Source organism: Rhinichthys klamathensis, unplaced genomic scaffold (genome assembly GCF_029890125.1).
Source record: "Rhinichthys klamathensis goyatoka isolate OS25496 unplaced genomic scaffold, OSU_Roscu_1.1 h1tg000434l_1, whole genome shotgun sequence".
NCBI lineage: Eukaryota > Metazoa > Chordata > Actinopteri > Cypriniformes > Leuciscidae > Rhinichthys > Rhinichthys klamathensis.
This window is the reverse complement of record NW_026606930.1, coordinates 29,632-47,743: the sequence shown is the minus strand read 5'-3', so window position 1 is coordinate 47,743 and position 18,112 is coordinate 29,632. Positions and strand designations below refer to the sequence as shown.

The following is an 18,112-nucleotide window of genomic DNA, read 5'->3' as shown; positions in this document are numbered from 1 at the left end:
AGTTTTGTCGTGCAGCGGCTCTACATGGAATGTAGCAAATTTACGTTAATGTGGCATTGATAATTAAACAAAACGCTTGACATTAAATAAATAAACAGTTAATGAAGTCGCTAATAAACAGTTACCTATTTAAGCATCAAGAACGGTAAAACACAAATGAAGTCGGCCAACAGCATGTTGGCTACATTGAGATTCGATCTCGGATCGCTTGAAGCTCCGTGAGGCTCATGTTGCGTTAACCACTGAGCTACCGTCTGAACGCTATTAAATTACGTCTTATGCTCTTCCAGACCCTCATTGATAGCCTAATATATTTCTGTTGCAATGTTTTATGTTGTAATGTTTTCACTATTTATTCAATTTAATTTCAGTATTGTGATTATGAATTCGTTTAACTACAATGTTTCACTTGAATTCATCTGTTACCAGCTTTCAATCGCTCTGAATGAGTCGCGGCGCGGCGGTAGATTACGCAATAGAGAGAATAAACTGACACCTTTCAAAGTCTGTGATTGTAGCGCCTCTTAGCGGTAAAAGGCAGCAAATACACATCCGAATTTTACCGCCACGGGAGCGGTAAAAGTATTATTCGTGTTGAGTACCAACTGTACCCAAAGCAACATCTTTTCCACAAACCCTAACCCTGACATGATGGTCCTCGTAGTGGAGAACTGTCCTTATATTTCAGGTCAGTGTCATGCCCATCCCCCAACGCACGAGTTATGAAAATGAATGAACCGAGCAATGTACATTTTACTCAAATTTGAGACGTCACAACAGCGTCTTTAAGACGACAGTCCACGTCAACCAGTCTAGCATGATGCCCAACCATCCTACACTTAACATTGCCTGTGTCAAAGAGAAGAAAACAATGAAGGAACATGCGCTCACTTACTTTCTGTTTCACTGATGAGGAAGGATTCACACTGCATTCAGTCACAGCCACTGATGTCTCGTCACACAATTCCTGTAATTATGAGAAAGACAGGTACAACACTGAGGCAAGGATGCTTGCCAATTGGTCACCGCAACTAATTCTAGTATCAACCAAAGACTAAATATCTAGTGTCCCTTTCATGGCTCCGTCATGGACAAAGCAGACGTGCAGAATTTTTTTAAATAATCTGCATCATATAAAAAACTAACATTCATGAAATACAGAACATGGTTGACTTTCAGTGATAAAGTCTTTAAGAGACTCACCCTTAAACGCGAAGGCCAAGAGGAATCCCCATAGTTGTATGTGACCTCCTCATCTGGAAAGATATGTCTTATACTAAACAGACACAGGTGTGGCCTTCCGTCAACAATGATTGTCTTGACTTTGCAATTTGGATTTTTGTCATCATCATTCCTCCACCGTCCTCTTTTGTTGCATCTATGCTGTGATAAAAATAGTGCAGTAAGAAACTTAAAACATAGACACACACTGAAACATACGGTTCTAACTGAACATTTGGGTTAGGCCAGCGGTTCTCAAAGTGTGGGGCGCGCCCCACTGGTGGGGAATAGAGACGTGACAGGTGGGGCGCGCCAAACGGGAGGAAATTTTCCTTTTTATGCCTTTATATCTTTATCCAGACATCCCAAATGTCCCGGAAGTTCCGGGAGTCTCCCGCATATTGATAGCGGCTCCTTGACGCCCGCAAATGAGATCCAATCTCCCGGAATCTGGAGCAAGACCGCGCACTAGAGTAGAGAGTGACTGCGCGCGCTGTGTGTGACTATTAATGCAGCGCGTGTGAGAGCAAACCGTCCTTATAGCTGTGTCTTGCCGCTTATTAGACCGATCACCCCCGGGGGCGACAACAAGTAACAGGAATTCCCCTCCCCACCCCCAAAATAATGATTGACGTGACGTCGGCATATTAATTGTAGCGGAACAAACTTTTGCGCCCATAGATATGTAGCCTATGTTTCGCGCCGATGGCCAGGCGCGCTGGAAGCTGTTTCATGCGTAAGTGGGGGCTGAGGGCTGGGTTGGAAAATATGTGACGTCATTATGTTGTGGCTTACGACAAGACATGAAATTTCTCTGAACATTGAACATGATTTGAGAGTGGCAGTATCAAGCCTGCAACCCTGCTTTGAGAAATTGTGCAATGCAAAACAGGCTCATTGCAGTCACTAATGCAGGGATAAATAGACCTGTCTTGCCAAATGTATTTCTCTTCTTTTCTTTTTTAACAGATTGCAAAGTGGCACTTTTATTTCTTTTTTATTTTTGAGGCACTTTTATTTTCTCTATTTTTGAATTTTATGCAAGTTATGACACAGATGCACTTCATTTTCTTTATTTTTGAACTTGCTGTTATTTGATGTAGATCAGGGGTCTCAAACTCAACTTAACTGGGGGCCGCTGGAGGTAGAGTCGGGGTTAGGCTGGGCCGCATCAAGGATTCCACAAAAAAATAGTATTCAAGTATTCCAAAAAAGGAGCACAACTGATCCAATCTTCTCAATATTTATTATTAACGTTTCTTCTGAACTGTTCCTCTGAATTTGAACATTCCTTTCTGTACATGATTGGTTCTTTATGAGCTGTCCTTCTGACAGTTGAAGTTCATTTTTACAAACTTTCTTTGTCTATAACACATATTTGTGATATTTATATTTGCTTATGTCCTTTTTATTTTCTTTATACAACACATTAATGATATTGAATGTTTTTTTTTTTTTTTGGAAGGCACATTTCCTTTTATTATACTTAGAAAAACAATTATTGCTTTTGAAATACAAATATTTGCAGTCATGTCTGCCCATCTTATTGAATTCTTTCTACACATGTATAGTGTCTCAAATTACTGACTGCACAAATCAAAGCAAACCTTCTTATCAACCTGTTGGACACATATTACAAGCTCAAAATGATTATTCTCACATTGTTTTAAAGCAGGGTCTCTCTCCAACACGTCGCTCGCGAGCTACCAGTAGCTCGTGGCCTGATTGGTGTTAGCTCGCCAAGGGGCCGTTCACATATCGCGCTCACATATTTTGCGCGCTCAAGTTCGTTATTTCAAATGTAGGCGCGCGGCAAGCGCGCTCATAATTGAAGCGACGCGCTCATTTTTTCCAGGCGCAGTATGTTTGTACTTCGCGGTTGTCTATGACAACTATTGACAACAAACCCACCGTGTCACGAGACTATCTATGGTAGCCCATAAGGGATACATTTTTTTTTTTTTTTTTAAACGCGGCACACGCAACGACGGGCCGCACTAACATTAAACTTTAATGTCAAGTAGGGGGCCACAAAATATCACCCTGCGGGCCGCAAATGGCCCGCGGACCGCGAGTTTGAGACCACTGATGTAGATAGTTAGTTTGTATTTAGATACAACTTGTTACTATACTGATACTACTTGTTACTTCAATAAATTGGAACATTTTAAGCTTGTTACGTATTTCATTAGCATTGTGTCGGGGCGATGGGGGCAGTGGGGCTTGAAAATTCCCCCTTGTCCAAAGTGGGGAATGACCGAAAAAGTTTGAGAACCACTGGGTTAGGCTAACCTTGGCCTATTTAACCTATATTCAAATACACATTGTGAAAGTTAACTTGACTTCCTAAGAATTTAATAGGTCAGATGATCCACTTAAGGTAAAAAAAATACCCCAGTTGAACAATAACCATGTTATTGATTATCACTAACTAATAAGTTCCTAATGTTATGAGAACCCTAGCAAATCTGCTATTGTAATAGTGCGGCACGATTAATCTTATCGCAATCGTAATCGCGATGTCAAGCCTGTGCGATTATATGGTGCAAAATGCTGCGATTTTATGTAAAATAAACAATGGGCTGTTAACGCAATTAACGCAGCATCTGTTATTTTTTGTCATCCTTTGGCTAGTGTTACATGATAATGCTCTCATGCGATTGCTTAAAACCATTCATGCGAGACAAGTCAAAAGAGAGCGCGCTGAATGTCCGACTGTGACTCACAGAAAGACGCGCCAGAATACAGTTCTCTTTCGCGCTTGAACGAACAACAACACACACAATTATGCCAAAATGTCGTTTGTCGAGTATCTTCATAACATAAGAGCAGTCTTATGATGGACGTATAGAGTTGTGAGAGGATGAGGCGCATGTGAGATCCGTGTCTCTGTCAGCAGCGGCTGCTCTTAAAGGGCCAGCAGCCAAAGCTTTCTGTCAGTAAAGTTAATCACAGAACAAAGGGGACAGAGAAAATTACTCACTGCTCTTGACTAAAGAACTTATGTAGCTTTAATAAGGATTAGTCTATTTATTATTTATGCAGCGCAGAGTCGCAGACTGTTTGATAACTTTATTAAATTTCTGCATACCTGTTAGACAGGAAGGGCACAGGTAAATATGACATGTCATTTATAATGGGTTTATGTGAGGATTATTTGAAGTTCACTTAAATTAAAAGCTGTTATATTTTTTGACGTCTAATAAATGTTTAAAAAAAAAATTATAGCTTTCAATTGTAATGATGGAATCACTGTAATGTTGGATGGCTCTAATTAATGTTTTAAATGGGGGTGGATTAATTTTTATCCAGACATCAATGGCTTAGATGTTATCAATCATTTAGTTGTTGTTGCTAGTTTGAGTTGAGAAATACACATTTCAGAATTATCACTAATCTGTGTGTGCATTTTGCTTTAGAACCTAGCAAGTTGACTCATGAAACCATTTGTTTATTATATCGCAATCGCATATTCCAATTGCAATATTGACCTCAATAATCACAATGACATTTTCCCCAAATCGTGCAGCCCTATATTGTAATAATAATAGTAATAATAATAAATCATAATCATAACTGTTTTTATTAGAATGACATGCAACTAGTTTGCTCTGAATATGAACCAAAAATAAATAAACCAAAAAAGAAACAGCCAGCTTACCAATAACGTGTTCCATTCCATGTGAAGTCAAACAAGTAGTTGCCTTGAACATCTTTAACATGTTTACTTTGAGAGAGAATCCCACGGTATTCAACAACAAAGGTGGATGGTTCAATGTGCTCAAGTGCAAACACACCTCTCCCTAAAAGGGCAAAAAAATATATAATAATACAAATAAAACATGAATCCAAGTGCACCTATATGTTACACAGCTAACCAACCTATCCTTTTAAAGAGTTAAATCCTGTAAAACTGTGTAATGTAATATGAGGTGCAGGAAATAAAAAAAATAAAAAAAATAATCAAGCATTGGTTTTCACTGTGATATAGCCTACTAGTTGAATTTGGTTACACTATTCTCTGTATACATAGTTTTATGTATTTATTTTAAAATAATAATTATAAAAAAATTGTTTAAAGTTTTTTTTTTTTCATCTCTTAACCTTTATGAAAATGAGCGGCTTACCCAAGGGTAAAATGTGTGAATTTGAAAGATCATGTCCAGACTGCCAGCAATAGGCCTACTTTTAATTCTTACAAGTGCATGCCTACTTTATGATTTGATTTGCCTGCAGTCTGAACATAGTCAAATTGCCTTGTGGTGCACAATTTACCTTTGAATGTGTTGATTTGTCGTCCCTCAATGAAGGCTTTGTCTTTGCCCGACAATATGTGTTCTTTTGCATCCTGCTCAGGTTTTATTCTCTTCTTTCTTAAAATGTTGACTGAAAACATTCCAGACAACATAATTAGTATGTATTTATAAATATATAAATATATAAATATATATATATATAGATATATAGATAGATAGATAGATAGATAGATAGATAGATAGATAGATATGCTTTATATGCAGTACATTATTGTCAGACTGTAGTCTATATCAATAAATACAACATTTTACACAGAAATAGTTGATCAGTGAGGTTTTGAGGCTTGTTACTTTTGATAAGAAACAGTCTCCGATTTCAAATTCAGTCCATTTTAATACCATTTTATCACTCTTTAATGTGGCGCCTCAGATCAAATGAAGCTAAACTCGTTACTTAGAAAAATTAACTATAGAGAGAAAGTTTTAGAAAATGTTACATGTATTACACCTGATTTACATTAAAATAATAAATGTAAAATCGAATTGGAAATAGAATCGAAAGCACGTGAATTAAAATTGAATGGAATCATAAAATGTCTGCTAATATCCAGCCCTAAAATGAATCAACCAGATAATTTTGGCAAGTCATTCTAATGACAGTAACGTTACATTAATGAAAGTATACTTTTACATTAGTCTCGTTTCTGTTTATTTAATATATTTCTGTATCTTACTGTATTAAACTGTAAATTCATCCACCAACTTTACCAGTCATCACGATGACAACATAGATTTGATTTATTTCAAAATGTAAATTAATTCTCTCAAGCATCCATGGAGATGTATCTTTCATCAACTAATACTAATACTAGTATCCAACTGCTTATGGACTTATATTAGCCACGTTTAGTGGCCACGTTTAAAGTAATGTAACTAACGTTATTAAAAACTGTCTGACTCATGACACTTAACTCCATAAAGGTAGAATATATAAATAAACGCACTTACCTTCCTCGTGATAAAGTGAAAATCTCCCACTATAGCTCGTCAACTTCGCTCGAATTCTGCTAATTAATCTTTCATGATGATGATTAATCTTCTGATTAATCACACCGTCACACCACACGTCTGCGATAGAAGATCAGAGGCGCAGGCGCGCTGACTTTGACGGATGTGAAATGCAGCCAATCACTGACGAGGATTCCAGCAGCCAATCACTGACGAGGATTCCAGCAGCCAATCACTGACGAGGATTCCAGCGTTCCACCAATGAATCGCGCTTGGGCGTGGTCTGGGTGTATGAAATGTGTATGATACTGCAGTAGCGTCGAATTTCACATAGAGGGAGATTATACACTCTGAGCATACTCTGGCACACACTGAAAAACGGGTACAACGGATTTATAAGGACATATTGAGAAAAAGCGGGAGGTGGTTAGGCGCAGCCTGATAAGCCTTTCTACACTGCTCGACTTATGAGGACAGTAGTGCTGTCCTCGTAGTTACGGTATGTCCTCATAGAGTCGGTATGTATCCATGGTTTTTGTCCTCATAATCCGGTCGCACCAACGCACACACACACACACACACAAACACACACTCTCCCGTCTGAACTCACCTGGTCCGCTCAGACACACACACACACTCTCCCGTCTGAACTCACCTGGTCCACTCAGACACACACACACACACACACACACACTCTCCCGTCTGAACTCACCTGGTCCGCTCAGACACACACACACACACACAAACACACACTCTCCCGTCTGAACTCACCTGGTCCACTCAGACACACACACACACACACACACTCTCCCGTCTAAACTCACCTGGTCCACTCAGACACACACACACACACACACACACACTCTCCCGTCTGAACTCACCTGGTCCACTCAGGAAGTCTCTGACGACCACAGACAGGAGTGGAGGAGGGATTCCTGTGCGACCATCAGCTTCTCCTGCCACCGTCTGCAGCCAGAACACACTGTAGTCCAAGGCCTCGGGGAGAGACTTCCCTGCGTCTGAGAGAGAGAGAGAGAGAGAGAGAGAGAGAGATGGAGTGTGTGTGTGTGTGTGTAAGAAAGAGATGGAGAGATTGGCAATATTGTATGATGTACAGCCATGCCAATAAAGCAATTTTTTAATTGAATTGAATTGAGAGAGAGAGAGAGAGAGATGGAGTGTGTGTGTGTGTGTGTGTGTGTGTGTGTGTGAGTGTGTGTGAGAGTGAGTGAGTGTGTGTGTGTGAGTGAGTGTGTGTGTGTGTGTGTGTGTGTGAATGAGTGAGTGTGTGTGTGTGTGTGTGTGTGTGTGAATGAGTGGCTGTGTGAGTGTGTGTGTGTGTGTGTGTGTGTGTGTGTGTGTGTGTATGTGTGTGTGTGTGTGTGTGGCTGTGTGAGTGTGTGTGTGTGTGTGTATGAGTGTGTGTGTGTGTGTGTGTAGATTATTGTAATGCTCTACTGGGTGGTTGCCCTGCACGCTTAATAAACAAACTACAGCTGGTCCAAAACGCAGCATTTACATTTACATTTAAGTCAAGTCAAGTCACCTTTATTTATATAGCGCTTTTTACAATACAGATTGTATCAAAGCGCTTCACAGTGATAACATGAAAACAATATAACAAAGTTTGTTTCTAAAAGAAATTGCGTCAACGTCCACCTTAAGTAAGGCAGATCAATAATATTATTGAATATTAAATGTTAAATGTCCCCAACTAAGCAAGCCAAAAGCCAAGGCAACAGTGGCAAGGAACCAAAACTCCATCAGGTGACAGAATGGAGAAAAAACCTTGGGAGAAACCAGACTCAGTCGGGGGGCCAGTTCTCCTCTGGCCAACGGTCTTAAGACCGGCGTGCATACTTGGACTTCCAAAAAATACTCTAAATGTTCCGATCCAATCTGACTTGTAATGCTGCCCGAATCATGCACTGTTCCTTTACATTTACATTTATTCATTTAGCTGACGCTTTTATCCAAAGCGACTTACAATTGCTATATATGTCAGAGGTCGCACGCCTCTGGAGCAACTAGGGGTTAAGTGTCTTGCTCAGGGACACATTGGTGTCTCACAGTGGATTCGAACCCGGGTCTCTCACACCAAAGGCATGTGTTTTATCCACTGCGCCATCACCACCCCTCGCAGCACCTCGAGTTCTTACCAGAACCTAGCCTGGGAAAGCCCAGACAACTTCCGGCAAATTTAGATTTGCTCTGAAAGTTAGTCTGGCAAAGAGCCCATTGAAACCCATTTCCAATCCGTCGAAATCGCGGCACCAATCAGAAACGTTGGGGCGGCCTTTACACGATGACGACAGAGCAGCGACGGTGAAGCAGATTTTGTGCATTACAAAGATGGATGCCGCCGTGGAACATCACTCGTTTGAATCAGCTATCGCGTCTGTGTCAAGCGATTTAAAATTATCATTTTCGTTAAAACCCGAGCAAAGAACAGCACTCGAAGCCTTCATATCTAAAAAAGATGTGTTACCTCCGTAATACTCCTCCTAGCAATATTCGGTCAACCAGGACTTGGAGTGTTTGGCCGAAACTTTTTTAAATCCCTCTGTGTTTTTGACAGAGTAGACTCACGTTGTCTTTTTTCAACGGCATCTGTCGATCCCGTCGCTTCCCCGCCTTGCTCGTCCTTTAACCATGACCTATACACTGGCAAATCACGTTCTAATCGCAATATAAATGCCTTACAACGGGGGCAAATGCGATCAGATCTTGATGTTTTCTGTTCGACCGTCAATCCGAGATGTTTCAAACGGTCTGAGATGCTATTGGTTTTTCCAAATGTTGTAAAAATTTTGCTGGAGTGGCGGTGGACACCAGCTATTATCATATTTCTTTTACAAAACCGGCAAAAGTCGTCAGAAGCCATTGCTACATAATTTTCCTTGAAATCATAAACAGAATTGCTGTCCGAGTCTCAGATGTTTCTCCGTCGCTCTGCATACGTCATGTCCTTCATCGCTCTGATTGGTTTTAGGTCTATCCAATTGCGCCAAGAGGCATTTGAGTTGGTCCGTTGGTGACGCCCCTCTGGAAATGATTTGTCTATGGAGCTTTGCCAGACCCTAACTCAGTTACAACTGAGAATGCTCTGGTTTTAACCAGGCTAACCAGAACCAGGAAGTATGACCATATTAGCCCGGTTCTGTCAACACTGCATTGGCTCCCTATTAAAGATTCAGGACCTGCGTCTAGACACGACCACAACGCATCCCTGAAGTGTCAGCAGAGATTGAGTCATCTAGACTCTCCCCTGTAAGGCCTCATCGACACGACAGCCATCGGCACTGATCCTCAACAAACTCGTCTCCATAGTGACTCTGATCTTCAACCAGAGGGAACTGGATAATATTCTGAATGTTCTGATCCAATCTGACCTCTGACCTCTGACCTGTAAGCACACACTGTTGGCTCGTTGGCCAGAGGAGAACTGAGCGACTGAGTCTGGTTTCTCACGAGGGTTTCTCCATTCTGTCACTGATGGAGTTTCGGTTCCTTCACTGTCGCCTTTGGCTTTTGGCTGCTTAGTTTTTAATATCCAACATTTAATATCCAGCAATATTATTGATCTCCTGCATTGACAGCATTATATGAGAACTGAACTGAGCTGGACGATGACATCACGGTTTTCTCCAGAGCGGCTATATATTTATTAACTAAATTAATAACTTTATGAAAAAAATGAAGCATCACTGAACTTACTTAAGCTGGACTGTGACGGTATTCTCTTCTGGAAACAAACTTTGTTGCATTATGTTCCTGTTATCTCTGTAAAGCTGCTCTGAAACACTCTGTCTTGTAAAAAGCGCTATATAAATAAAGGTGACTTGACTTGTGTGTGTGTGAGTGTGTGTGTGTGTGTCACTCACCAAGACTCCTGTAGTCGCTGGCGGCCCCCTTGAGCGCGAGGTCGAACAGCGAGAGCTCCAGCCGCTGTGTGTGAGTGTGTGTGTGCATGAGGACGGAGGGCTGGTTGAGCTGCAGGAACAGCAGCGGCTGCAGGCGTGAGTCTCGGGCTCCTCTCCGGCCCGGCTGTCTCACCACCGTCACTCCCAGAGCCTGACGCGCAGACGAGCGGCCCGGAGCCGGAACGCCCAGGAGCCCCGGCCACCCGCCGGCAGCGCTAGCGTTAGCATTCAGCAGGTCGTCAGCCGTCAGCGAGGACAGGCTGCAGTCGCGGGTCGTCTCGTCCTCCGGCACGTTAGCCGCGGGAGCGTTAGCCGCGGGAGGATTAGCCGCGGGAGCGTTAGCCGAGGGAGGATTTGCCGCGGGGGGATTTGCCGCGGGCAGCGTCGCGTACGTCATCAGAGAGATGCGGCCGGCGGTGAGGAACACGTCGAACGGGACGAAGCGGAGGTTCTTGGTGATGCTGGGCTGCTGCGAGGGCCGGGCGAGCCGGTACTGACCCGCGCCGCTCTGACGCTCCATCTGAACCATCCGCAGGCGGGCGCTGTCGCTGCCGAAGCCACTGTCCTGCCCACAGGGGGCGCTGATGCCACACACACTCTCCACCGAGCCCGAGACCGCGGCGGCCTGCGGAGGACGGCCACACACCTGAACACACACATACACAGGTGATATCACAATCTGAACTTATTCATCTGCATATGCACAGAATGTGTCTTAAAGTAACCATGAAATCAATGTTTTTTAATAGAATATTGCTGTATTTATTCTAAATGATTATTTATCATTATTGTGTTAAATTCATGTTCCTGTTAATCTTGAATAAGAATAACTTCCTCTTGCAGCCTCTCTTCTCTCGTTTCACTCGGATATACGGCACAATAGAGAAGAAAAGACCAGTGCAACCTCCCTTTGAGAACTAGTCAGACCAACTAGCAGTCTTAGTTTTCAGATTCAAATTAGACCAATCTACATTTTTCTGTTACTGACATAAAAAATAATAATGAAAAACTGTAGATATTCACGCAGAACATGTTTTTCTATGTAAACATGCACTAGAACGTTTTTGAGGTCTTAGACCATTCTAGAAACACAGCACTCAGGTTTTAAAAAACTTTTAAAAAAGTATAGTTTTTGCTTTTGCTTTTTTTGTTTTACTGACCTGCGTCTGTTGTTTTTAACTGCAAAAGCGTTTTCTGTGTGAATGACCTCTAACTTCTAAGACGAGTCTAAGTAGTTTATGCAACTGGCCACAGTAATCATAAGCAAACAAACCAACAATTAAAAAATAACAAACAAGCTCAAAATATCTGAGGCACTGCAGTGGGTGGGGCTTCGCTGGATGTATGGCATGAAAATGTGACGTGTTCAGTGACACACACACACACACACACACACACACACACACACACACACACACACACACACAGGGTCAGGGTCAGGTTCAGTTCAGAAACTACACTGACGCTCATGTGTTCAGAGCTCAGCGCCAGAGAATGTTCTCCTCAAATCTGAGACTCCCTTTGAAGAAAACAAAAGCGTTTAAAGTGAGCGTTTAAAGCGCCGCGGCTTCAGTGTTCTGGGAGGAACGCAGTCGCAGTCGCTCAGAGACAAGCATCAAAGCCCAGAGCGCCGAGCTCACAGCGACAGCTCAACCACAGGACCGACACGGGCGGATCTCAGCGGGTCAGTTCTGCAGCATAACTCACTGAGGAGCACACACACATCAGGCCTGCAGGAGCACACACACATCAGGCCTGCAAGAGCACACACACATCAGGCCTGCAGGAGCACACACACACCAGGGACCCTGAAAAACGCGCCAGTAAAGTAAAACCGCTCGGGTCTGTCGGATCCGAGACCGATGAGTCACTGGTGCCGGTTCTGCTGGCAAAACCACTGGGAATCCGGCATCATTTACCCCACATTCATGTTCAATGAGCTGAGAATGAACAAGCCTTCCACACGGTGCACTCCAGGGGTCAGAGGTCAGGGGTCAGCCGCAGGTGACAGACTGCTGACAGAACAAATCAGCTCAACATCATGCAAACGCACGTCAAACTCACAATCATTCCAGCGTGTCAATCATTTCCAACTAAATTCATTTCAATCACTGTAAGGCATTCATACACCATATTAAAGGACATTATCTCATCAATTGCTCGCCCTCATGTCATTCCAAACCTGTGGATCACAGAGGATGATATTTTTTGATCTGAAAGCTGCGTGACATAAACTTGGGTTTGTTATCAGTGTTACACCGGACCTTTACGGCCTGGAAAAGAGCAGCGTAAACATTCTGCTGAACATCTACTTTTGTGTTCCACAGAAGAGTAAATTATCACTCATTTAAGAGGTGAGAAACTTAAGATTTCGGAAGCCTGACCATCCTGAGGTCCCGATAGCCATCATCAACTCTACGCTCAGTTTACCAGCGCTTCACCAACAGCCATGTGACCTCGGTGAGCTGGGCCTTAAACACACACACACCTCCATGAGGTCATGACGTCCCTCTCCGGCCTCAAACACACACGCGAGTCTCGTGATGTCATGACGTCCCTCGGGCCTCAAACACACGCGTCTCGTGAGGTCATGACGTCCCTCGGGCCTCAAACACACACGTCTCGTGAGGTCATGACGCCCCTCTCGGCCCCGGGGACGCTTGCTTTGGTTACGGTGAGGACAAACAGCCTGTGAGGAGCTCAGGGTGAGCGAGAGGTGAAGAGGAGACGGGCTCCAGGTGTCTCTGAGACCGCAGTCCAGCGCTAGAGTTATTCCCCGTCCACTGAGGCGTAGGGCCGCTGGCAGACACTGTTTACAGCGAGACCGAGACGAGAGACCACTCCAACTCATTTCATCTGCAGCTCGCTCGAAAACCACACAACAAAACACTGCGTTACCAAACACATTCCCATCAGCACCAGCGGTCGCCAGAACGACGACAACACATTCCCATCAGCACCAGCGGCTGCCAGAACGACGACAACACATTCCCATCAGCACCAGCGGCCGCCAGAACGATGACACCACGACCATCAGCACCAGCGGCCACCAGAACGATGACACCACGACCATCAGCACCAGTGGCCGCCAGAACGATGACACCACGACCATCAGCACCAGCGGCCGCCAGAACGAAGACACCACGACCATCAGCACCAGCGGCCGCCAGAACGACGACACCACGACCATCAGCACCAGTGGCCGCCAGAACGACGACACCACGACCATCAGCACCAGCGGCCGCCAGAACGACGACACCACGACCATCAGCACCAGCGGCCGCCAGAACAACGACACCACGACCATCAGCACCAGCGGCCGCCAGAACGATGACACCACGACCATCAGCACCAGCGGCCGCCAGAACGACGACACATTCCCATCAGCACCAGTGGCCGCCAGAACGACGACACCACGACCATCAGCACCAGCGGCCGCCAGAACGACGACACCACGACCATCAGCACCAGCGGCCGCCAGAACGACGACACCACGACCATCAGCACCAGCGGCCGCCAGAACGACGACAAATTCCTATCAGCACCAGTGGCCGCCAGAACGACGACACCACGACCATCAGCACCACGGCCATGACCATCAGCACCAGTGGCCGCCAGAACGACGACACCACGACCATCAGCACCAGCGGCCGCCAGAACGACGACACCACGACCATCAGCACCAGCGGCCACGACCATCAGCACCAGTGGCCGCCAGAACGACGACACCACGACCATCAGCACCAGCGGCCACGACCATCAGCACCAGCGGCCGCCAGAACGACGACACCACGACCATCAGCACCAGTGGCCGCCAGAACGATGACACCACGACCATCAGCACCAGCGGCCGCCAGAACGATGACACCACGACCATCAGCACCAGCGCCGGCAGAACGACGACACCACAACCATCAGCACCAGCGGCCGCCAGAACGACGACACATTCCCATCAGCACCAGTGGCCGCCAGAACGACGACACCACGACCATCAGCACCAGCGGCCGCCAGAACGACGACACCACGACCATCAGCACCAGCGGCCGCCAGAACGACGACACCACGACCATCAGCACCAGTGGCCGCCAGAACGACGACACCACGACCATCAGCACCAGCGGCCGCCAGAACGACGACACCACGACCATCAGCACCAGTGGCCGCCAGAACGACGACACCACGACCATCAGCACCAGTGGCCGCCAGAACGACGACACCACGACCATCAGCACCAGCGGCCACGACCATCAGCACCAGCGGCCGCCAGAACGACGACACCACGACCATCAGCACCAGCGGCCACGACCATCAGCACCAGTGGCCGCCAGAACGACGACACCACGACCATCAGCACCAGCGGCCGCCAGAACGATGACACCACGACCATCAGCACCAGCGGCCGCCAGAACGATGACACCACGACCATCAGCACCAGCGGCCGCCAGAACGACGAAACCACGACCATCAGCACCAGTGGCCGCCAGAACGACGACACCACGACCATCAGCACCAGCGGCCGCCAGAACGACGACACCATGACCATCAGCACCAGTGGCCGCCAGAACGACGACACCACGACCATCAGCACCAGTGGCCGCCAAAACGACGACACCACGACCATCAGCACCAGCGGCCACGACCATCAGCACCAGCGGCCGCCAGAACGACGACACCACGACCATCAGCACCAGCGGCCACGACCATCAGCACCAGTGGCCGCCAGAACGACGACACCACGACCATCAGCACCAGCGGCCGCCAGAACGATGACACCACGACCATCAGCACCAGCGGCCGCCAGAACGATGACACCACGACCATCAGCACCAGCGGCCGCCAGAACGACGACACATTCCCATCAGCACCAGTGGCCGCCAGAACGACGACACCACGACCATCAGCACCAGCGGCCGCCAGAACGACGACACCACGACCATCAGCACCAGCGGCCGCCAGAACGACGACACCACGACCATCAGCACCAGCGGCCGCCAGAACGACGACACCACGACCATCAGCACCAGTGGCCGCCAGAACGACGACACCACGACCATCAGCACCAGCGGCCGCCAGAACGACGACACCACGACCATCAGCACCAGCGGCCACGACCATCAGCACCAGCGGCCGCCAGAACGATGACACCACGACCATCAGCACCAGCGGCCGCCAGAACGATGACACCACGACCATCAGCACCAGTGGCCGCCAGAACGATGACACCACGACCATCAGCACCAGCGGCCGCCAGAACGACGACACCACGACCATCAGCACCAGCGGCCACGACCATCAGCACCAGCGGCCGCCAGAACGATGACACCACGACCATCAGCACCAGTGGCCGCCAGAACGATGACACCACGACCATCAGCACCAGCGGCCGCCAGAACGACGACACCACGACCATCAGCACCAGCGGCCGCCAGAACGACGACACCACGACCATCAGCACCAGCGGCCGCCAGAACGACGACACCACGACCATCAGCACCAGCGGCCGCCAGAACGACGACACCACGACCATCACCACCAGTGGCCGCCAGAACGACGACACCACGACCATCAGCACCAGCGGCCGCCAGAACGACGACACCACGACCATCAGCACCAGTGGCCGCCAGAACGACGACACCACGACCATCAGCACCAGCGGCCGCCAGAACGACGACACCACGACCATCAGCACCAGTGGCCGCCAGAACGACGACACCACGACCATCAGCACCAGCGGCCGCCAGAACGACGACACATTCCCATCAGCACCAGTGGCCGCCAGAACGACGACACCACGACCATCAGCACCAGCGGCCACGACCATCAGCACCAGTGGCCGCCAGAACGACGACACCACGACCATCAGCACCAGCGGCCACGACCATCAGCACCAGTGGCCGCCAGAACGACGACACCACGACCATCAGCACCAGTGGTCGCCAGAACGACGACACCACGACCATCAGCACCAGCGGCCGCCAGAACGACGACACCACGACCATCAGCACCAGCGGCCACGACCATCAGCACCAGTGGCCGCCAGAACGACGACACCACGACCATCAGCACCAGCGGCCGCCAGAACGACGACACCACGACCATCAGCACCAGCGGCCACGACCATCAGCACCAGTGGCCGCCAGAACGACGACACCACGACCATCAGCACCAGTGGCCGCCAGAACGACGACACCACGACCATCAGCACCAGTGGCCGCCAGAACGATGACACCACGACCATCAGCACCAGCGGCCGCCAGAACGACGACACCACGACCATCAGCACCAGCGGCCACGACCATCAGCACCAGCGGCCGCCAGAACGACGACACCACGACCATCAGCACCAGTGGCCGCCAGAACGATGACACCACGACCATCAGCACCAGTGGCCGCCAGAACGACGACACCACGACCATCAGCACCAGTGGCCGCCAGAACGATGACACCACGACCATCAGCACCAGCGGCCGCCAGAACGACGACACCACGACCATCAGCACCAGCGGCCGCCAGAACGATGACACCACGACCATCAGCACCAGTGGCCGCCAGAACGACGACACCACGACCATCAGCACCAGTGGCCGCCAGAACGACGACACCACGACCATCAGCACCAGCGGCCGCCAGAACGACGACACCACGACCATCAGCACCAGTGGCCGCCAGAACGACGACACCACGACCATCAGCACCAGTGGCCGCCAGAACGACGACACCACGACCATCAGCACCAGCGGCCGCCAGAACGACGACACCACGACCATCAGCACCAGCGGCCGCCAGAACGACGACACCACGACCATCAGCACCAGTGGCCGCCAGAACGACGACACCACGACCATCAGGCCTTTCTGAGCCTCTTCTGTGCATGCAAACATTTCTGATTGATGAAATCAAAAAAGGAATGAAAATAAATGACTTAATTAAAAAAAATAATAATTTCATGACTTAATGTCAGACCTAAAACACTAAAACACAAAATAAACTGAAAACAACAGTTAAACTAAAACTAACAAAGATAGAGTGAATGCTAGTGAAAACTAAACTAACTAGATGCATTCACTGGGAATAGATGCTATGAGCTTAGCGTTAAAACAAAATAAAGATGATTACATTTTACAAGTATAAAATAAAATAGAATACAAAAAAAAATGTTATGGGGGGGGGAACTAAATAAAAAAGAAGAAAATAATTACAAATAAAAATACAATATAAAAAAATACAATAAAATAAAATACAATAAAAATTATTACAAATAAAAATACAATATAAAAAAATACAATAAAATAAAATACAATAAAAATAATTACAAATAAAAATACAATATAAGAAATTAAATTGATCAAATAAAAATAACTACACATTTTAAACATACAATATAAAAATAAAATAAAATAAAATATATATAAAATAAAATAAAAATGTATGAATACACAAAGTATAGTACTCTTATTGGTAGTTGAAAGCATAATCAAATTAGCCAAAATATTTAATAATCAAACAAGTGGGCCTTTCCTGAAATCATCCGTCTGAAGGTCTTCATCCGGTGGAGATCCGTGCGCAGCTGAACTCGCTCCTCTCACCTGTTATTCTAAACCTGTGGTTCTGCTTATACAGGTGGAAGACGTGTTTTCTCTCCTCGACCCGGCCTGAGTTAACATGCGTTCCCCGTTTGCCCTCGGGCACCTGAGCTGAAACCAG

The 18,112-nt window shown here is 47.0% G+C and overlaps 1 protein-coding gene and 1 long non-coding RNA gene across 3 annotated transcripts in view; both read right to left on the bottom strand.

Moving 5' to 3' along the window:
* LOC130071250 (intermembrane lipid transfer protein VPS13B-like) overlaps positions 1-18,112 on the bottom strand; it is a 117,797-nt gene that overhangs the window by 75,975 nt on the left and 23,710 nt on the right. Inside the window, exons 7-8 of the mRNA XM_056235946.1 lie at positions 10,370-11,054; positions 7,367-7,504 (exon numbers count right to left, since the gene is read on the bottom strand). Coding sequence (XP_056091921.1) covers positions 7,367-7,504; positions 10,370-11,054 — 823 coding nt within the window. The remainder of the gene's footprint in view (positions 1-7,366; positions 7,505-10,369; positions 11,055-18,112) is intronic.
* Positions 1,357-5,593, bottom strand: LOC130071251 (uncharacterized). Of its 2 annotated transcripts, none has more exons than XR_008803986.1 (3): positions 5,497-5,593; positions 4,883-5,024; positions 1,357-1,383 (listed from the first exon to the last, which is right to left on the bottom strand). It is a non-coding gene; the product is annotated as an uncharacterized LOC130071251 (long non-coding RNA). The 2 variants fall into 2 exon arrangements; XR_008803985.1 differs by having other exon boundaries at positions 1,360-1,378.